At 40.0% G+C, this 23000-nt stretch overlaps 1 protein-coding gene across 20 annotated transcripts; it reads right to left on the reverse strand.

Moving 5' to 3' along the window:
- Positions 1 to 7197: 7197 nt before the first annotated feature.
- Positions 7198 to 22392, reverse strand: LOC126947162 (RNA-binding motif protein, Y chromosome, family 1 member F/J-like). Of its 20 annotated transcripts, none has more exons than XM_050777866.1 (15): positions 22280 to 22392; positions 20321 to 20433; positions 19774 to 19877; positions 16629 to 16851; positions 14302 to 14454; positions 12201 to 12315; positions 11159 to 11269; positions 10683 to 10793; positions 10207 to 10317; positions 9731 to 9841; positions 9268 to 9378; positions 8805 to 8915; positions 8334 to 8444; positions 8130 to 8239; positions 7198 to 7746 (listed from the first exon to the last, which is right to left on the reverse strand). In XM_050777866.1, exons 2-15 carry the CDS (start codon positions 20427 to 20429, stop codon positions 7448 to 7450), a joined length of 1890 nt encoding a protein of 629 aa, XP_050633823.1. In that variant the 5' UTR covers positions 20430 to 20433; positions 22280 to 22392; the 3' UTR covers positions 7198 to 7447. The 20 variants fall into 20 exon arrangements, with proteins under 20 accessions (XP_050633823.1, XP_050633824.1, XP_050633830.1 ...); XM_050777867.1 differs by having other exon boundaries at positions 22249 to 22392; XM_050777873.1 differs by lacking the exon at positions 11159 to 11269.
- Between the last annotated feature and the right edge of the window lie 608 nt (positions 22393 to 23000).

Raw genomic sequence — 23000 nt, forward strand, 5'->3', positions numbered from 1 at the left:
TAAAGCGCAGTATTAGGTTGGGAGTTACCCGATTTTCCAGGTGTTGTGTGTCTCAATTTCCTTTTGCTAGGAAAAGGAATTCCCTTCTCCCTTGCACTTCCCAGGTAAGGTGATGCCTCACCCTGCTTCAGCTCTCACTGGTTGGGCTGCACCTGCGGACCAGTGCCAACTGTCCAACATGACCCAGTGAGATGAACCCGGTATCTCAGTTGAAAATGCAGAAGTCACCTGTCTTCTGTGTCGCTCATGCTGGGAGCTGGAGACTGGAGCTGTTCCTATTCGGCCATCCAGCCATCTTGGGCTTCATTTCATTCATCTGATCTTCAGTCACTGATAATCTTTATTCCAGTTGATTGAGTCAGTTACTGAAGTTTGTGCATTTGTCACGTAGTTCACGTGTCATGGTTTTCATCTCTATCAGTTCCTTTAAGGTCTTCTCTGCATTGATTATTCTAGTAATCCATTCATTAGACCTAAAATCATAAAAACCCTAGAAGAAAACCTAGGTAATACCACTCAGGACATAGGCACGGGCAAGGACTTCATGTCTAAAACACCAAAAGCAATGGCAACAAAAGCCAAAATTGACAAATGGGATCTAATTAAACTAAAGAGCTGCTGCACAGCAAAAGAAACTACCATCAGAGTGAAAAGGCAACCTACAAAATGGGAGAAAATTTTGCAATCTACTCATCTGACAAAGGGCTTATATCCAGAACCTATAAAAAACTCAATCAAATTTACAAGAAAAGACAAACAACCCCATCAAAAGGTGGGCAAAGGATATGAACAGACACTTCTCAAAAGAAGACATTCATACAGCCAACAGACACATGAAAAAATGCTCATCATCCCTGGCCATCAGAGAAATGCAAATCAAAACCACAATGAGATACCATCTCACACCAGTTAGAATGGCAATCATTAAAAAATCAGGAAACAACAGGAGCTGGAGAGGATGTGGAGAAAAAGGAACAGTTTTACACTGTTGGTGTGACTGTAAACTAGTTCAACCATTGTGGAAAACAGTGTGGCGATTCCTCAAGGATCTAGAACTAGAAATACCATTTGATCCAGCCATCGCATTACTGGGTATATACCCAAAGGATTATAAATCATGCTGCTATAAAGACGTGTATGTTGGTTGCAGCACTATTCATAATAGCAAAGACTTGGAATCAACCCAAATGTCCATCAGTGATAGACTAGATTAAGAAAATGTGGCACATATACACCATGGAATACTATGCAGCCATAAAAAAGGATGAAGTTGTGTCTTTTGTAGGGACATGGATGCAGCTGGAAACCATCGTTCTCAGCAAACTACGACAAGAACAGAAAACCAAACACCACATGTTCTCACTCACAGGTGGGAATTGAACAATGAGATCACTTGGACACAGGAAGGGGAACATCACACACTGGGGCCTGTTGTGGGGTGGGGGGAGGGAGGAGGGATTACATTAGGAGATACACCTAATGTAAATGACAAGTTAATGGGTACAGCACACCAACATAGCACATTTATACATATGTAACAAACCTGCACATTGTGCACATGTACCCTGCAACTTAAAGTATAATTTTAAAAATTTAAAAAAAAAAAAGAAAAAAGAAAAAAAAATACAGGCTGCATCCAAAACATGAGGTAGAAATGAAAAATTTAATGTGACATAAAGAATAGTTTAAAAGTTACTAGAGATGTGAGAGCAAGTAGCACTGAAAATCATGTTTTCCCTGTTTTAATGCATGAAAGTATTACTGTATCTTCAGGCTTTAAAAATAGTTAATTCTAACTTCAGCAACAACTTTATGGCCATTTCAGTGGGTGCGTCATCTTAGAATTTCTCTGAGAATCTTTTGGGAAAAATATAATCTAATCTAGCTTTATAAACAATTGAATTAATCAATGAAATTATTATGACTGTAATCTCACAGTTTCATTGTCCTCTTTTCAGTTTCCACATATCTCTCTAAAATTCAAAAGCCCTTAGACAGCATATGATAAATAATAATGACTGAAATGTTGAAAAATAAATACTGAGCAGCAGAAATGTTTCAAGGTTTCTTTTATGAGAATGCTATACTAACCAGATAGCATACACACAATATAAATCACCATGAGAAAATAATATTTGTGTAGCACTTGACAGTTTATACAATAACAGCAAATATTCTCATTTAACTTTCAAAAGGATTTTTAAACATTTGTTTCCTAAATGAGGAAAATGTGATTTCGTAATACAAATCAGAGATGTTACATCTTTTTAGTAACATATCAGTCAATAAAGCAGAGGCATTAGTTTTCTTCTAGAGGGAAGAAGAAGGCAATGTCTATTAAAATCATGAGTCTTTTTCTTTAACATTTCATCATTTATTAATGTTTTATCAAAATCGTTGCCCTTATTTCCAGTTATATTTCCTGTATTTGCCTATTACAGCACTTATCACACTTATTCCTCTTTTATCTCTGTGCCTGTTACTACTGCTGCACGCTCAGAAGAGCAAGGAAACCATGTTTTTCTGAGTTCCTTGTAGACTACCAGGCTTACTGCGGCATTTAGAAATGATTTGCTGAATGTTTGTAACATTTTCATTTAAGTTACATTCTAGGCCACTTGATACTAATTTTCTATTTAGTATTTGGGTTTGGAGACCTATTTTTCCTTTTACATTTTTTTTTTTTAATTATACTATAAGTTCTAGGGTATATGTGCACAACATACAGGTTTGTAACATAGGAATACATGTTTCATGTTTGTTTGCTGTCCCCATCAACTCGTCATTTAGTTAGTTAGGTATTTCTCCTAATGCTATCTGTCTCCCAATCCCCCACCCCACCTCCTGGCTGGTGTGTGATGTTCCCCACCCTGTGTCTATGTGTTCTTGTTGTTCAACTGCCACTTACCTGTGAGAACATGTGGTGTTCCGTTTTCTGTCCTTGTGATAGTTTGCTCAGTATGATGGTTTCCAGCTTCATCCATGACCCTGCAACCACAATGAGATACCATCTCATGCCAGTTAGAATGGCAACCTTTAAAAACTCAGGAAACAATAGATGTTGGAGAGGATGTGGATAAATGGGAATGCTTTTAAGTTATTTTTTTAAAGCGTATTTTAAAGAATAGCCTATCCGGATGTGGAGGGGACAGTGCAGGTTGTGGTCAGTGGAACCTCCAAAAGAGGTACCCCATTCAAATTGGAGACTTGGCAAGAGAGGGCAGCCAGGGCAGGGAGCACTGAGTAGCCCTTGGGGGAGGAGAAGGTGCAGCTGGTGGACGACATCATGGCAGTGGTCCAGGTGGTGGTCGAGGAGAAGGGCGACATAGGGTGGCAGGTGGACCAGCAGACACAGCCTGGCCCTGGTCCCAGCATGCCCCAGTCGGCAACAGACTTGCTGAAGGTCCTTCAATTGGATCTGGGCTCCGTGAATGCCCCAGGCTGCATGGCCTGCCCGTGGCTGAGGTGGAAGCTTTGGCAGAAGCACCTGCCCTGCTTGGAGGGCACATGGGTCATTAGCCAGGGCATCTTTGGCTTCTGGGCCAGAGCCATATCCTTGCAGCTGCCCATTCGGGATTACTGGCAACAGGGGGTGGGCATCAGCTTCCAGGGACAGGGAGCAAGAGATCCAGGCCAGAGGCACACAGGGCCACCCAGGAGGCAGGGGAGCTGAGGCCACCCTCCTGCAGATAGGAGGGCAGCTTGCTTGGGGGTGCCCTGAGAATACGTGGTAGGGACTGGGAGCCAAGCTCAGCCCTCACAAGGGAGAATAGCAGCGCCAAGGACCCTTCACGCACAGCAGAAAGTTGAAGGGCACATTTCCCTGGGAAAGTACTTGGAGAAAGGGAGTCTGCATGCCCATGCCAGTGATGGAAACTACCCCCTACTCCCTGTGTCTGTGTCCAGAGGCCTTAGACCAGAAACACGAAGTGCTCAAGGAAGTTGAAGGGCATGTTTCCCTGGGAATGTCCTTTGAGGAAGGGGAGTCTGCTGTCCTCTGCAAGGCAGGCACCAGGTCCCCAGATAGGCTGTCTTCTGCTTGTGCCGCACCCAAAGAACGGTAGGCCCTGAGCATGTATAACCTCCGTTGCACACACGCCTCTGTTGCACACGCGCAAGCCCCATGGGGAGCGCCAGGCAAAGCCTTGTAGTCCCTTCTACCCACAGCGGTTTCGTCAAGTGGACAGGACCACCCCTCACAGCACAGCATCCCAGACCCAATCCCCTGCCTACTTGTGCTCCTTGCTTGCTATTGGCAGAGGCTTTCTGGGCCTCCCTCCACCCACCCACAAGACCACCACATCTGCTACCCTGCCCCCCACACCGAACAGAGACAGGACCACTAATGCACGGTGCTAGGCCAAAGGTCTGGGGTATAGCCCTGCCCAACAGTCTTCCAGCTCTTGCAAAGTTGCCGGGTGTTTCCTGGCATGCCCATCCAATCATTTGGAGGGTCCTTGACCAGAGGCAGATTGTGCACACACTGAGATGGTGGCATGGTTCAGAAATCATGAGGAAGTCCTGCTAAGTAAGCTACATGACGGATTTGCAGACTAGTCTGGGGTCCCTGGGTCTGGGGGAGGGGTTGAGGGTCCTGGTCAGGTTGAGGTCCTCCTGGGGTACGGGGGTGTCTTAGCAGGAGAGCTGGTAAGGGGAAACGTATGCTGCAACCCAGTCAGTAGGCCCTCAGCCCAGCTAGATGAAATGGTCCCTTTGCATCTGTCCTCTTCTTCATGGCCCAGCAGGTGCAGGAACTCAGCCATCCCAGGTACTGGCAACAGGATGAAGTTTTCCTTTCTTTTTTTTTTTTTTTTTTTTTTTTTTTTTTTTTTGAGACGGAGTCTCGCTCTGTCGCCCAGACTGGAGTGCAGTGGCCAGATCTCAGCTCACTGCAAGCTCCGCCTCCCGGGTTTACACTATTCTCCTGCCTCAGCCTCCCGAGTAGCTGGGACTACAGGCGCCAGCCACCTCGCCCGGCTAGTTTTTTGTATTTTTTAGTAGAGACGGGGTTTCACCGTGTTAGCCAGGATGGTCTCGATCTCCTGACCTCGTGATCCGCCCGTCTCGGCCTCCCAAAGTGCTAGGATTACAGGCTTGAGCCACCGCGCCCGGCCTGAAGTTTTCCTTTCATCACAATCTTTATTTCCACAATGAAGTGATCTCTAAGGCATATTATGTTGGCATCCTTGGTAAGGAGTGCCTCCTGGCATGATAGAGGGGGTGGAGTGTGGGAGGCTAGACCTGGCATAAGCCTTCCTGATGACTCTTGCTCCAGGATTCATGGCACCTGGCTCTCTTGTAGTCCAGTGTTTCTAGAGCCATGCAGGAGAAGGCCCCAGCTTCAGGCAGGACACAACCTAACTGAGCTTCTTCAGCTGGTTGGCTGACCTTCACCATTCAGGGTCAGCTAGAATTGCTGAGGTGGGCGCTGCTGAAAGGTGTCATGCGGAAGGACCTTGCTGGTCTTTCCTTGGCATCTGGGGAATTGGCTTTGAACCATGACCTGAACAGCCACGCAGATCATCAGTCAGGGCCTCTGTCTCAATCCCCTGCAGCACTACCAGAAGGAGTTAGGCCCTCAGAGAGGGAACAGACAGGAGGCCAGGTAAGCAGCCCAGGGCTGAGGGTTCAAAGGCCTGTGGGTCCTGGAGCTGGGAAACACATGAGAACTCAAGGCTCAGGGAAGAGCCAGCAATGAGAAATCCCAGGCCATCCCTGGGCTGGGGGAGAAAGGCCCATCAGGGAACTGTAACACTTATATTTCAGAACTGGGAAACCTGAAGTCACCTAAGAGGCAGAAGTGGCCAAGGTCTATGGGTAAGAAGCAAGTCTCAAGGGATAATTGCCTCATCATCCTTCTCTGGCTCCCTTCCATTCCTTGAGGCCTGCTACCATGTTGGGCTCAGTTTGGGCTCCACTAGGGACCTCTTACCCTCCACGGAGAGGTGCACATGAGTCGCACCTAGATCTACATCCTTCAATTTTTAAAATGCCTTAATAATGTAGATTCAGACACAGGGTTTTATTGTAAAAGTGCTCTTCCTCCTTACTTGTGTCAAAGTCTTTTTCATGATGGGGGAAAGAATGCAACATACTTTGGTAAGTTAAATAAAGTATAAAAGTAAAAATAAATCCCATTGTAGATGATCAATTAAATGGCAGGGGACCTTCTGTGTGTGTCCAACAAGGGAATCCTGAGCATTAAGGCCCATCTGAGTATTAGTGTAGCCATCCAATTTCCCTTGTACCAGTGTGAGTGTGGGCACATTCCAGCCTGTGTGTTTGAGCTGGTGTATGAGTGTGAACAGCTGTGCCTGTGTACCTTTGTGTACCTTGGTTTGGGGGAGGGGGGCACACTCCTACCCACTGGTATGCCTCAACATAGCTCTTGAGCTGGCAAGTAGGGTGCTGCCAGTTTGGCAATCCAACTTCAGGACCCATGAAGCCTGCGCTCTTCGGAGATGCGAAGAGTCCTCAGCGTTCTCACAAATGGCAGAGGGAGGAGGAAAAGGAGGGCTGGCACAAGCTACCTAGAGGAGATGACACGGACCTGAAATGACACCTGGAGGGAAATAAAACCTACCAGCTGTCTGTATCTTCCTGTGTGTTTGGTCAGGGAAGGTGGGCATTCAAGTAAGAAGCAATGGAACCCGCGGGGTTTTGGGATTTGCTATCCAGGAATCCCTGTGCACCAGTGTCCGGCCCATGAGAGAGGAGCACAGCATGTGGGTCCGGCAGGGCCTGAGTCTCCAGGGAGGCTGGCATTCTCCCCAAGAGGGCACGGGTCAGTAGATGGAGGAGAAACCCGGGCTGTGGGGTCAGGTAGATGGGACACTTATCACTTAGCCAGGTGGGAGTTTAGGAGAGGGCCTAGTGAGCAGCGGTCTAACTGGCTGCTGACACCCTGTTCCAGTGCTGCATGTATGCACACAAGCATTGCCCCATGCATCCTCTCCAGGATGCCTCACCTGGGCAGATAGGAAGTAAGGCACACAAGATCCTAAGCTTATGGTCATGAGTGGCCCCAGAGGGAGGTCTCTAGGATCACTGGTCCCACGAGATGCAGGCATGCAGGGTCTCTTCAGAACAGGGGTAAAATGCATAAGCCCAGCTCTCCACCCAGTGGGTGTCTTGCCCTGATGATGTCAGCCATGGCAGACCCATACCCAGACAAGAGATGTGAACAGAGGCTTTCAAATTTTATTCTGAAAATTTTAAAGTAGATATTACATCTAAACACTTTTCAAAGAGCATTAACAAGTATGAAATTACTTTGAAAAAAATTCCTTTTGCTCTGAATACCTCAAAAAATTCATGGAGGAAGTTAGTATCTACCTCTCTCCACAAAACCAATATGTTTCTTGTAGTAATATGCAGAAATAACACTTCAATTTTCAATTTGCAAATAAGGTTTGGAATGCAATAACTATTACTTTGAATACTTGCTTTAATATCTGCTTAAGTCTCCTTTTTCAGATCTACTTTCTTCACCATCTACTGTAGATGAAACATAACTTGAGCTACCATATGCTTCACGAGGAGCAGGGAGCAACCTAGCCAGAGAAGGCAGATTCCTTTGGTCTTTTCTGCCAGCATGCTCACGACCACAAGAATAAGAATCACCACAGCTCCTTGAGTAACTCTCCCAACTTCTGCCATATCTATCTCGTGTATTATAATCATGGCAGGTGCTTCCACCGTAAGATATCCGAGGCCCTTGTGCAGGTGGTGCACCCTGAGAGGTCCCTGCAGGGTTGATAAAACAATACGTTGGATTGCATTTAAACATTTTTACTGCTATCACTAAAGCATGAACTAAAGTACTATTTTGAAATATCTGCTTTCCTCTGCCTTTGTTGACAGGATACTAATTAAGCCTTCAATAGTCAGGTTTTATTTAAAAGAAGTGTAAGAGTAGTATTTGGAAGTTTAACAAATTTAATTCTAAAATAAATGTTGAGTCACATTTTCTGAACATGAACTGAAGTTCTCACCTTCATATCATTCCCTATGCTTTATACTGTTAAGAATACTCAACATTTAAACATGTTATATTTGTGCTTTATAATTTTCCTTAGAATTTCATTAAAACAATGATCTGTTCTATGAAATACAATTATATAACTTACAAATCCATCCTGGACCATTATCATATCCCTGAAATGCATCTCTATAAGAACTTCCACTTGGACCTTCAGAATGATCTCTACCACAGGCCTCACTGTAGCCATCACGATCACTAAATTGAGAAAAAAAAAAAAAAAAGCTTTTTTTAATGTCAGAATGAACAATTGAATAAATCTATTTGATAAATCCAGATAACGTTATAGTACCTATATCCTCTGGAGGAATGTTCATCCTGACTAGAACGACCATAAACACAGTATGCATAGTCTTTAGCTGGTGGAGCATAATCCCTGGTTTCTCGGGAACTTGGATGATTTCTGTGGGCATAAGTTTAAGCAACAAATTTTAAATTTTCAGCTTCTAATATCCAAAATAACTAAATTACAACTTAAACACAATTAAATTGTCAAACATCTAAATAAATATTACTCCAAATAAAATAAGCAAAAGCCCAAAAAGCACATGGAACAGATACTCATAATCAGTGATTCAGAGAATGCATTCCAAATCCAAAAGGAGATTCCACACTTCACACACACACCGGAAGCACAAATTTTACAAAGCAGGAAATAGCAAGTGTTTGAGAGGATGCAGATAAATTGGAGCCCTGATACAATGTTAGTTGGAATGAACAACTTAAGAAATCTATTTGACAAATCCAGAAAACATTGCATTACCTATATCCTCTAGAGGAATGTTCATCTGGACTAGAACGACCATAATCACGGTATGTATAGTCTTTAGCTGGTGGAGCATAATCCCTGGTTTCTCGGGAACTTGGATGATTTCTGTGGGCATAAGTTTTAAATTTGCAGCTTCTAATATCCAAAATATAACTAAATTACAACTTCAACACAATTAAATTGTCAAACATCTAAATAAATATTACTCCAAATAAAATAGGCAAATGCCCAAAAAGCACATGAAACAGATACTCATGATCAGTGATTCAGAGAATGCATTCCAAATCCAAAAGGAGATTCCACACTTCACACACACACTGGAAGCACAATAAATTTTACAAAGCAGGAAATAGCAAGTGTTTGAGAGGATACAGATAAATTGGAGCCCTGATACAATGTTAGTTGGAATGAACAACTTAAGAAATCTATTTGACAAATCCAGAAAACATTGCATTACCTATATCCTCTAGAGGAATGTTCATCTGGACTAGAACGACCATAATCATGGTATGTATAGTCTTTAGGTGGTGGAGCATAATCCCTGGTTTCTCGGGAACTTGGATGATTTCTGTGGGCATAAGTTTTAAATTTTCAGCTTCTAATATCCAAAATATAACTAAATTACAACTTCAACACAATTAAATTGTCAAACATCTAAATAAATATTACTCCAAATAAAATAAGCAAAAGCCCAAAAAGCACAAGGAATAGATACTCATAATCAGTGATTCAGAGAATGCATTCCAAATCCAAAAGGAGATTCCACACTTCACACACACACTGGAAGCACAATAAATTTTACAAAGCAGGAAATACCAAGTGTTTAGGAGGATGCAGATAAATTGGAGCCCTGATACAATGTTAGTTGGAATGAACAATTTAAGAAATCTATTTGACAAATCCAGAAAACATTGCATTACCTATATCCTCTAGAGGAATGTTCATCTGGACAAGAACGACCATAATCACGGTAGGTATAGCCCCTAGATGGTGGAGCATAATCCCTAGTGTCTCGGGAACTTGGATGATTTCTGTGGGCATAAGTTTAAGCAACAAATTTTAAATTTTCAGCTTCTAATATCCAAAATATAACTAAATTACAACTTAAACACAATTAAATTGTCAAACATCTAAATAAATATTACTCCAAATGAAATAAGCAAAAGCCCAAAAAGCACATGGAACAGATACTCATAATCAGTGATTCAGAGAATGCATTCCAAATCCAAAAGGAGATTCCACACTTCACACACACACTGGAAGCACAATAAATTTTGCAAAGCAGGAAATAGCAAGTGTTTGAGAGGATGCAGATAAATTGGAGCCCTGATACAATGTTAGTTGGAATGAACAACTTAAGAAATCTATTTGACAAATCCAGAAAACATTGCATTACCTATATCCTCTAGAGGAATGTTCATCTGGACTAGAACGACCATAATCACGGTAGGTATAGCCTCTAGATGGTGGAGCATAAACCCTAGTGTCTCGGGAACTTGGATGATTTCTGTGGGCATAAGTTTAAGCAACAAATTTAAAATTTTCAACTTCCAGTATCCAAAACATAACTAACTTAAGGCTTAAACAAAATTAAAAGGTCAAACATCTAAATAGATATTTCTCCAAATGAAATAGGCAAAAGCCCAAAAAGCACATGGAACAGATACTCATAATCAGTGATTCAGAGAATGCATTCCAAATCGAAAAGGAGATTCCACACTTCACACACACACTGGAAGCACAACAAATTTTACAAAGCAGGAAATAGCAAGTGTTTGAGAGGATGCAGATAAATTGGAGCCCTGATACAATGTTAGTTGGAATGAACAACTTAAGAAATCTATTTGGCAAATCCAGAAAACATTACATTACCTATATCCTCTAGAGGAATGTTCATCTGGACTAGAACGACCATAGTCACGGTAGGTATAGCCTCTAGATGGTGGAGCATAATCCCTAGTGTCTCGGGAACTTGGATGATTTCTGTGGGCATAAGTTTAAGCAACAAATTTTAAATTTTCAACTTCCAGTATCCAAAACATAACTAACTTACAGCTTAAACACAATTAAATTGTCAAACATCTAAATAAATATTACTCCAAATAAAATAGGCAAATGCCCAAAAAGCGCATGGAACAGATACTCATGATCAGTGATTCAGAGAATGCATTCCAAATCGAAAAGGAGATTCCACACTTCACACACACACTGGAAGCACAATAAATTTTACAAAGCAGGAAATAGCAAGTGTTTGAGAGGATGCAGATAAATTGGAGCCCTGATACAATGTTAGTTGGAATGAACAACTTAAGAAATCTATTTGACAAATCCAGAAAACATTACATTACCTATATCCTCTAGAGGAATGTTCATCTGGACTAGAACGACCATAATCACGGTATGTATAGCCTCTAGATGGTGGAGCATAATCCCTAGTGTCTCGGGAACTTGGATGATTTCTGTGGGCATAAGTTTAAGCAACAAATTTTAAATTTTCAACTTCCAGTATCCAAAACATAACTTATGGCTTAAACAAAATTAAAAGGTCAAACATCTAAATAGATATTTCTCCAAATAAAATAGGCAAATGCCCAAAAAGCACATGGGACAGATACTCATAATCAGTGATTCAGAAAATGCATTTCTTTTTGGTTTTTTTATACTTTAAGTTCTGGGGTACATGTGCATGACGAGTTAATGGGTGCAGAAAATGCATTTCAAATCCAAAATGAGTATCATATTTCCCACACACAACCTGGAATGGCAGTAAATTTTAAAAAGGAGGAAATAACAAGTGTTTGAGAGGATGTAGATAAATTGGAACCCTGATACAATGCTAGTTGGAATGGAAAACGATGCAGCTACTATGGGGAAATGTGGTGGTTCCTCAGGAAAGTAAACATAGCTATCATAGGACCATGCAATTCCACTCATATACACCCAGAATTGAATACGTGTACTCAAACAAATATTGGTGCATAGAAATACTGGGGTGGAAACCACCCAGATAAAATAATGGTTTAACAACTTGTTGAAGGAGTAAAGTGCTATGATGTAAATGAACCTTCAGGACATCACAGATAAACGTCCTGTTGTGTTTGAGCCCCATTAACATTAAATGCCTACAACAGGTGGTTCAGAGGCAGAACACAGATTGGTGTTTGCTAGCAGCTGAGGAAAGGAAGAAAATGGAAGGGAAAGCTTAACTGGTAGTTGGAGTTTTAATTTAGAGTGATGAAAATGTTTTGGAACTTGATGGAGGTAGTTGTTGCATGACACAGAATATATTAAACACCACTTAACTATTTACATTGTAATATTTAATTTTGTTATGTGAATTTCATCATCACAAGAAAAAAAATCAATTGTGTTTCTTCATTTTTCCTTTACCTCTCCTTAGTTGCATAACCATCATCTCTTCGTGACATATGGTCATTTCTCCAGGAAGAGGTTGGCTCTCTGCATGGAGGACCTCCATAATTCTCTCTTCCACGTGACATGGGACCTTTCATATTAAAATGATGGAACATTTTGTAAAGAACACCAAATCTAAAACACTATTTTCTCTTCTCTCAAACAACTTCTATAATTATTTCTTCTATGACTCTATTCTTCATTTCCTAAATTACTACAGTCATGACACTGAATATTTCGTATGGCTTTGGATAATCCCATGGCTCCCACAAGTCCAGTTCTTCTAATGAAGCTGAAGCCAAACATTAATTCTTAGGTAAAAGTTCATTGGTAATGGTTAATAACTTAGTTATTATTTTACTTTTCATGTGAATTACTGATGACTACTAATAATACAGGAATAACATGTAAAATCATCAAACTAATCATGGATTTTAAAGTTTACATACATTGTCGCTTCTCAGCTGAAGAACGTAAATTTTCCCATGTTGTTCGGTCCAACTCACACACACAAATAATGCTACCTTTGAATGACTGCACACTAAATGTTTACATAAAAGTTCTCCTTTATCACTAACTGGTTGGCTCTATTTTAAATGTTGACAAATTAAAATGTGCTAGTGAAGATTTTCTAATGATGGCCAAGATTTACTTTTACTGCAATAAGCAATATTATGAAAGGGGTCATTACAACAATGTTGCTATTTCAAAATAGAAAAGTTTCTCCTTTAATATACTCTTCACCTGCTATTCCTCAGAGGTCAGTCTTTCACCTGTGATACCTTCACTGGCTAATTTTCCAATGGAAATATGTTGGCTTGTATATCCTAAAGCCCATAAATACCTAACTTCACTGATACTCTACATATGAAATGTAAAATTGAAAATGGCAGTTTTCAATTTCCTCCATATTAGGGTGGAGGACTAAGTAAGAATTTTAATTTGTTCCGCTTAACTTCTTTGCCAAGAACTTTTATTTATTGTCTTGTTTTCTTCTGTCCAGTCTGCAGTCTTACAATTCTCCTTCTGAAAAATATTACTTCTATTCAATCCAATTGCTCACCTCGTGTTACTTAGTTCTAAATTCTCTCCTCAAATATTTCAAATCTTACACCAAAGATCTTGTGTTAATGTTTAAACATCCTGGTACAATCTCAACTATTGATTTACATCACCCTGTATTTCACAACTCTGCACTTCTGTGATATCCACTAAATTTAAGAATATTGGACTCCTTCACGTCTACCTTTCAAGCCTTAAATTTATTTTAAAATAATATTTAAGCCCAGTGACTCCTTATCTGCTAAATGCTCTTGTAGTTCTTTTGAATCTCCATATAAGCAGTGGGAATGCCTTGCACATATGCATTACTGAGGTGTCAGAAGTTGGATGGCCAGGCTCAGCGGCTCACACTGACTGAGTGTGGAAGGCAGAGGCAGCTGGACTGCTTGAGCCCCGGGCTTTAACATCAGTTTTGACAGTGTAGTGAGATCCTCTCTCTAAAAAATATAGGAAAACAATTTAGCTGGGTATGATGATGCATGCCTGTAGTTGCAGAAATGTGGAAGGCTGAAACAGGAGAATTGCCTGAGCCCAGGAATTTGAAGCTGTCAAGAGCCATCATCTCACCAATGCACTCTGACCTGGTAAGAGCAAGACTCCAACCCAACAAAGAAACTGAACAAGCAACTTTTAGACTGGGACACCAGGGGACCACTACCAGGGGACCTAGTAAATGGAAGAATTAATTAGATGAAGGAGCCTCCCATCAAAGAATACTGCTGGGAACTAAGAGGAAAATTAAGGGGAATTTTCTAGCAAACACAGGATTAAAAGGAATGTTGGCCTCACTCTAATCACTTCTTCGATCTGCAGTGAGAAGTTCAAGTATTTCTTCAACATAAATCTGAAATGTACCTAGTGAGATAGAAACTATAATAAAAGCTATCAATCAGTAATTACGTCCATGTATGTGTCACTTCTCTTTTCTTCAACGAACTTAAAGCTAAGCATTCAGGTAAAATAGCTCATTTTAAGTGATACAAAAACTACAGTCTTTCTGTCAGGTAGCATTTACCTTGGCTTCTGATCCAACTATTGCTTCTTGCCATAGCAGAAAGAGCAGATTTTTTAGGAAGAGGACCTCCACTTCTTGAAGATGGACCTCTTTTAACTGGAATGGCTCCCCTAGAAGAACTCATGTTGAGATCAAGAGTGTATTCACCATCATCTGTATTTCAAACAAAATCTTTTTAGTTAACTAACATCACTGTTTCTTAAATGGCTAAGAAGTTTTAGTTGTTTATAAAGATTTTCTACATATTATAATCTTACAAATTCACATCTGTCTAAACCAATAAAATTAATATTTCTATATGAAATCAGTACAGTTCAAGCAATAAAAGTCCATTTAGAAAATCTAGAAAGAAACTCAAGTATCATAATATATTGGTGTGAGAGAGAGAGGTGGGAAAATGGGGAGTGAACAGGGAGTAGAAATCTATCAATAAAGTATCTAAGTATAATATACATAAAAATATTAAAAGAAAAATGATAAATGACTGATTATATCATTCTGTTATGAGGAAACAATTTCAAAGCATATCATAAAGATAAACTAATGGCCGGGCGCGGTGGCTCAAGCCTGTAATCCCAGCACTTTAGGAGGCCGAGGCGGGTGGATCACGAGGTCAGGAGATCGAGACTATCCTGGCTAACATGGTGAAACCCCGTCTCTACTAAAAATACAAAAAACTAGCTGGGCATGGTGGCGGGCGCCTGTAGTCTCAGCTACTTGGGAGGCTGAGGCGGGAGAATGGCGTGAACCCGGGAGGCGGAGCTTGCAGTGAGCCGAGATCACGCCACTGCACTCCAGCCTGGGAGACACAGCGAGACTCCGTCTCAAAAAAAAAAAAAAAAAAAAGATAAACTAAATTCCATTCAAAGAAATTCAAATATTTACAATACCAAGAAGTGACATATCAGGAAAATACATTACCTCTAAAATTTGTTAACACAATACAGAATTCTTAAAATTCCCTTATGAGACATTAATTTTCAGATTAGACTATGCTGAATTTTAATACTTTAAGAATTGCATATTAATTAATATAAAAATATTTTTGTAGATCTACAAAAATATAGCTATATGCCAATTGCCAGATGGTGTTACAGGTTAGAATATATACATTCTCATACGTGGCAGGGTATAATTGAACCTCACCCTCAAGATCAATGGCGACAAAATAGCCAGGAAGCCACGCATCTTAAAAATGAAGCAAACACTGCAATTTCAACTTTAAAAAACATCTCCAATGAACTACACATCTGGATATTAAAACTCCAAATTAATTGTTACAGTTTCGAAGTTGGTTAATAGATAATACAAGTTATTTATTTATTTATTTATTTATTTATTGAGATGGACTCTTGCCCTATCACGCAGGCTGGAGCACAATGGCATAACCTTGGTTCACTGCAACTTCCGCCCCCCAGGTTCCAGCGATTCTCCTACCTCAGCCTCCCAAGTAGCTGGGATTACAGATGCACACTACCACACCAGGCTAATTTTTTGCATCTTTAGGGGAAACAGGGTTTCACCATGTTGGCCAGGCTGGTCTGGAACTCCTGACCTCGTGGTCCACCTGCCCTGTACTCCCTAAGTGCTGAAGTGACAGGCGTGGGCCACCTCACACAGCCAATCCAATAGTTTTATCTTTTTTTTTTTTTAATACATGGTTTGTTTCTCTTTTATATGTAAAAATAGACCCCTCATTTCTATTGAGTAAATCACTCATAAATATCATTTTCAGTGACCCATCCTCCAGCAAAGATAGATACACACATACCTGTAAAGCAGTGGTTTTTAGACCTTTCCAGAGTCACAGACAATTTTCAGAAATTAAAGCTCTACATTACTTAAATTGAAAATGCTTTATGGCAGGCCAATGTTCAAATTTTCCGTATCAAAATTACAAATCAATAGATTTGCATAGATATTTGCACATGTACACACAAGAAAACAAATATTGCAAAATCAATCTTAAGTACTGAGTTACTTTTTTTCCTACAGGAAACTTTTAAATATTCCACCATACTTTGATAATATAACTGATATGAAATTCTGTGCCCCAAAGTAGAAAACTCTAAAGTATGAATTTAAATGAGCTCTGCAGAAAACCTGCTGAGTACGCGCAATCAGCATTCATAAACTCAATTCAGTTTGAAATCTGTGTTACTTCAATGCAACGCTATTACAATTTTAAAGCAAATTTTAGTTATTAGTTCAATCATTCTTATAATACATCTTTAGTACTTAGAAATAATTTTGCTTATCAATAAATTAATCTTCTGTTCATAAAGGAAATAAATAAAATTGAGAAATTTCAATATCTTCAAACTTACTTTCTTTCAGTCCTATGGTTTCATCTTTATATTTTAAAACATTACCCAAGTGTCCTTCATGTGAGGGATGCCACCCTCTTGTTCCTCCACTACTTCCTTTTGCAGATCTCAGACTTCCTGAAGGGCTTCTGTTTCTTGAAGAAGGTGGAGGTCTCCGCCTACCACCACTTTGAAATGATGGTTTCTTGGCTTGTTCTACTTTTATTGCTTTTCCATCCAAAGACTAAAAATATTAAGGAGACTATCAATAACACTGGCACATTTAATGTAAGCATATTTTACAAGCATTTTTAGATCAACTATAGTTCAATTTGAGGTATTTTCTCCCAAAGGAAACATTTTTCCTCCTAAAATGAACACATCTTTCACAATGCCAAATTTGAGACATTTACTGAGCACATGCCTTCCATTAAAAGATCAAACACAAATTCTATTATTCAAACACCTTGAAAATTTCTCCTTTATTAAAAAACAAACAAACAAAAAAAAAAACAACAAAGAAAGATTAACCATCACACATTCTATGGAAGAATGTGGCACATCTGTTTTTTACAATATATAATACACTTCATCTGTGTATTCACATCACTGATTTAAAAGTTTCAGTGTCCCAATGAAACTTGTGTCATTTAAAAAAATGAGGTTACTTTTTCAGTAATTACTCACATTAGTCATTATGAATTGTTTCTTCTTTGATTTGCTAATACTTACATAAAATGTCCCCATATGATTTACAATGCTATATTTACTCTAAAAATGTTTCTGTGAATGTGATCCTTGTTTGATCTCGTTAAGGTTTCTTGCCTTACTCATTTCTTATATTGCCATAGATGTGCCCCTAAAAAATAACTCTTAATATAGTACTTCATGTAATTTCTCAAAAATGCTTAAATATCCTAATTAATTTCACAATAACATTTTTCACTGTAATCTTGTCTATAGGCCATAGCAATTTTTGGAAACAGTTCAGCTAACAATTTGATTTAAAAATTCCATGGCTTTTATTATTTGGGGGAAGTAAGTCTTAAATTCCTTACAAAACCTCTTGCAGTCACATCGCCAGTTGTTCCTACCTTGAAACCACTTTTGTTATTTCTGGGCCCAAAATATTTTCCCTAGATTTGCTCATGGTTGCTTCCTTCCCAGTAAGACAAATTCTGAAGTCAGCCAAAATTCCTTAACCGTTAATTCTCCCTGAAAACTCTAAGAACTTCCTTTATTGGCTGTCTTAACATTAACACAACACAACAAAACTTCATCTCACGATGAAGTAATTTAGAAATAACATTGGCTGGGCACAGTGGCTCACACCTGTAATCCCAACACTTTGGGAGGCTGAGGCAGGCGGATCACAAGGAAAAGAGTTAGAGACCATCCTGGCCAACATGGTGAAACCCCGTCTCTATTCAAAGTACAAAAATTAGCTGGGTGTGGTGGCAGGTGTCTGTAGTCCCGGCTAGTCGGAGGCTGAGGAAGGAGAATCGCTTGAACCCAGCAGGCGGAGGTTGCAGTGAGCCAAGATAACCCCACTGCAATCCAGTCTAGCAACACAGCGAGTCTCCATCTTAAAAAACAAACAAACAAAAACTCTACACAAATTATCTGCTCTTTTGCTTGAAAAACAGGGGGAAGAAAGAAATTATCATAGATTACTATACGTAAGTCAAAATTATCTCCATCACTACCACAAAGCCATGAACCAAAAGCTACTCTCGGTTTCTACCACAGCTTAATCTACTAATTTGTAAGAGTGAATAAAACTGTACTCTCTGCTATGTGCCAGGAAGTGTGCTAGATCTAACAGAAATAAAAGCAACTTAGGAAGACTTAAATATGCATTATATACAATTTCACAATCAACAGATTAATATATAGTACAGTGAGTACAAAATACAATATGCAATGAGGAAGAAAATATGAAATCTAAGTTGTTTTTGAAGCATAAATTGTTATTTGTAAGACATACATCAGGAAGGATAATTCTGAAGAAGTCCAAAAAAGCATTTGGGGATAGCGTAAAGACTAGCAGGAGCCAGATTGGGATAATGCTATTTATTTATTTATTTTGAGACGGATTCTCGCTCTGTCACCAGCCTGCAGAGCATTGGCGTAATCTCGGCTCACTGCAACTTCTGCCTCCCAGGTTCAACTGATTCCCCTGCCTCAGCCTACTGAGTAGCTGGAACCACAGGCACACACAATCATACATGGCTAATGTTTTTGTATTTTAGTAGAGACAAGTTTTTACCATGTTGGCCATTATGGTTTCGTTTTCCTGACCTCGTGATCTGCCCACCTCAGCCACATCCATGGTGGCGTTAGCCACCATGCCGGGCCTCATTAGGAAACTGTTATAAAGCAAAAAACTGCTAAAGGGCCCAAAATGGAATGATCTTGACTACAATGTAAAGGAATTCAATAGTTAATAGAATTACATAAAATTTTAAAGCTTTAGTAAGCACACAATAATCCCTAGATTTAAAACTCAACAGGACAAGAGACCACTGGTTGGATTAAAACAAGTCCCCAAACACACTGGGGAAATGAGTAATTGGGTATTCATGTTACATAAATCACTCTAGTGACAGGAAGGAAACGTCCTTAGGAGAAAAGAGCCAGGATGGGGCAAAAATGCCAATTACTTCTTCTGTTATCTGACTTCAATGTTCTCATATTATTTTCTATTTTCAAGGACTTAACATTTAAATATACTTTCTCAAGAATATATTTTCAGAAAATGGGAAAGAATCTTTCCTTCCTGTGAGTTTGTCTAGATGTCTATCCACAGTTTGTCTATGCTCTAAAAGTATTTCCATGAATTGGAAGTCCATTAATAACATTTAATAAATGTTGACTTATTACTTTCATTTACATGAAGGTTCCTTACAACTTTTAAAGCCCTTCAAAACCTTTCAAAATCTATTTACACTCATATTGAAATACAAACATAGAAAAATTATATATTAATTTATATAATGTTAATTCCAATACCCTTCCAAACTACACTTGCATGTATATGACATAAAGAAGAGGATGGCTTCATATGACATTCTACTATCTTCAAAAGTTTAGTAATATTAAAAAGACCTATAAATACTGTTAATTGAAGAACAGAGTTAGAATATTATTAATAAGGGACTCTTACCTTTCCATTCATATCTTTGGCAGCATTCTTAGCATCTGCAGGGTTCTCAAAAGTAATAAATGCAAAACCTCTGGATTTGCTGGTTCGATCCTTTATTAAAAGAACTAAAATATATGAAAAGTTTTTACATTCATATAATGGGCTCACCAAGGTACTAACCATCTGAAAGTTACATCAAACCAAAAAGTAATTGCATTTTACATCATTACTATGATTCTTAATACTAAGTCACCCCTGTAGTCAGCCTATTTTATTCCAGTTTGTTCCCTAACTCCACAACATATTTAGTTTTCCTCATATTCCTTTCTAAGTAGCAGGCTATCCTTACCACAGACCCTTAATCTGGTACTATGAGAATTTTCCAAATATCAAATAGATAATTCAAAAGAGTTTAAAACTAATAAGGCATTTTAATGTAGTTATACAATGAACTTTGAAAAAAATACATTTTTTCAAAACATACATATATATAAACATACATATTTTAAACATACATATTGAAATATACATATGAAAATACACACAGACACACGGCTTTAAGAGTTACCTTCTGATATGGGACCATGTTTCACAAATACAGCTTTAAGCATCTTTTCATTGGTTTCTCTATTGAGGCCACCAATAAAAAGCTTGCCAGGACAATCTGCTTCTACCATTGTGCTGCAAATGGTAAAACATTATCTATATTTAGATAAAAATAAATAAGCTAAAAAGATAAAATTTTATTACACACTATGTTGAAAACCCAAGTAAAACCCTTCCCGAGGCTGACATCTTTCTAGCATTTGTTACTTCAAATATGTAAAATTTATAACACACACAGCAAAAGGGTCACTAACTTCATGGACAAATGATGCATTTTAGTATGTACCTGATAAAATCTTATTTCTAAAAATTAGATAAGAAAAGCTATCATAATTTTCCTAAGTTGCAATATAAAGAATGCCCCCATTTAAATAATTTTATTTGAAAACTATATTTATGAGGTACAGTGTGATGTTTGTGTATTTTCTTTCTTGAGATGTGTATCTCCCACACTTGAGATGTGTATCAGTGCACTGCTAAGTGCAGCCTCCTCCACCCAGCCTCAACTGATCTTCTCACATCTCAGCTTCCCAGGTAGGTGTTACCAGAGGGGCTTTCTACCAGGTTTGGGAAATTTTTTGTGTTGTTTTAAATAGACAAGGGTTTCCCCATATTGCCCAAGCTGGTATCCAAATCCTGGGCTCAAGTGATCTGCCAGCTTGGGACTACCAGAGTGATGAGATTTCAAGGGTGAACCACCACGCCCAGCATGGTATCTGGATAAAAGACTAAATCAAGCAAATCAAAATGTTCTTGGGAGAAAACATTTTAAATATTTTACCATCTTTTAGTGATTTGAAATACACAATAAGTAAAAGATCCCCAAACCCTGGCCTTCAACCCGTACCTATCTGTGGCCTGAACATAATGCCTGAGGGTGCCCTGTAATACCTGTCTGTAGAGAATGTAACACATGAGGATGACCTGAGGTTGTACAGTTTTAACTGGAAACCATCCTCCCTATTCCCCCGCTGCCCCACCCTGTCCCCGTGGCAGCCCTGCTGCCCCACCTGTCCTCTGTCACACTACCCCTACCGGAAGCCCAGCCCCACCACGCGCCGCTTGGGGCCCTGCCGCCAGCCCCGACTCCCAAACGTGTCCACTTGGCCTCCATCTTCCCCTGCGCAACTCTTGTCTGAGGAAAAATTTGTCTTCCACTAAAATGGTCCCTGATGCGAAAATGGCAATATTAAAGGAGCCCATTATGTTACACAGGCTGGTCTCCAACTCCTGACCTCAAGTCATCCTTCTAACTCCGCTTCCCAAATGCTAGGATTACAAGAGTAAGTCAGTGTGCCAGGTTAACAGAAAAACAAGCTCCTCCATTTTGTCCCAGTTACCTATCTAATTCCATTTATCTCGATTACACCCACTTATTCGTTTTAAATTATTTACAGTGCCGGAGATACATGAAACATGTTTCAAATACTGTCATACAAGGAAGGAGACAATTACAGGCTTTACAGAGGCAAACTTAAACTGAGGTTATTTATGTCCCCGTATTTCTACGTACACGAAAGTAACACAATTTATGTCAAAATTTGATAATTCCTTCCAAGCAAATCAAACACGTGACATGTGCTAACTAAAAGTGTAAGTTTTTCATGTTAGGGGTTAAGTATATTGCCTGTATTTTGAATGATGACCAAATTCACAGAGAAAAACCGCTTTAATAAAAAATGCCCATGAAAACAATGGCGCCTTAGCACCATCTCCCACAGCTTGTCGGACACATTAGGCAGTTAAGGCAGAATCCTCAAGAAAAATCAATGACTTTAATAAAAATGAGTTTCTTAATAGCACTGAGGTGTTCTCTCCCCACTGTCTCCTCCCGTAATTCAACACCCACACATAGAAAACCCATCCCCTTTTATAGACAAAATCCCGAACCTTCGCTTTCTATTCTTGCCGAGAGACCAACCTGTCCAGAGAAACAGAAAATACAGGAACTTTTCAGTACGACAAACAGCCTGAGGGTTCGCCCGGCCCTCAGGTCGTATGCTTCCGACTTCGGGACACCACAGTCCCAACTGCAGGAAGTACAACCAGAGCTGGCCCGACTGAGAAGCACGCCGAAGCCTCGCCCGGAAATCCCGCCTACCTCCACCGGCCAATCATAGGGAGGGCGGTGGGCGTCGGCCAATTATTGCGAAGGCTGTAGGCGCCTCAGGAGGCGCGCTGCTCCTGGTTGGCCTGTAGCTGCATCCTCTCGCGGTTGCTCCTCTGATAAGCTATGTCTGCCTTAATGCCAGGTAGTAGTGAATTCAGTCACGCGTAGACTGTGAGCCCTTTGGAATTGTGGGCGTGGAAGACCTACACCCTAACTGACATCTTGAGTGTGGCAAGACATTAACCCACAGGGAAAAAAACATCTCACTTCATTAGGCAGGTTAGGCTGATGGGACTGAATACTGCAGATCCAAAGGGGAGAGGGAGGGACCAGCGCTACCTGCTGGGGCAAGGGTGGTGACAGTGGCTTGGCGGGGAGTGGGACAGGGTGGGTGCGTGGGACTAAAGTCTACTGGTACGTTGCTGAGGTGGAATTTGTCTGCACCAGAAGCTGAAATCCTGCAAGGATTCTCTCAGGTCTAGGCAAATACAGACTCCGAGTTCCATGCTTCCTCTCTAAGTATGCTGTACTC

The sequence above is a fragment of the Macaca thibetana genome, chromosome Y (genome assembly GCF_024542745.1).
Source record: "Macaca thibetana thibetana isolate TM-01 chromosome Y, ASM2454274v1, whole genome shotgun sequence".
Taxonomy (NCBI): domain Eukaryota; kingdom Metazoa; phylum Chordata; class Mammalia; order Primates; family Cercopithecidae; genus Macaca; species Macaca thibetana.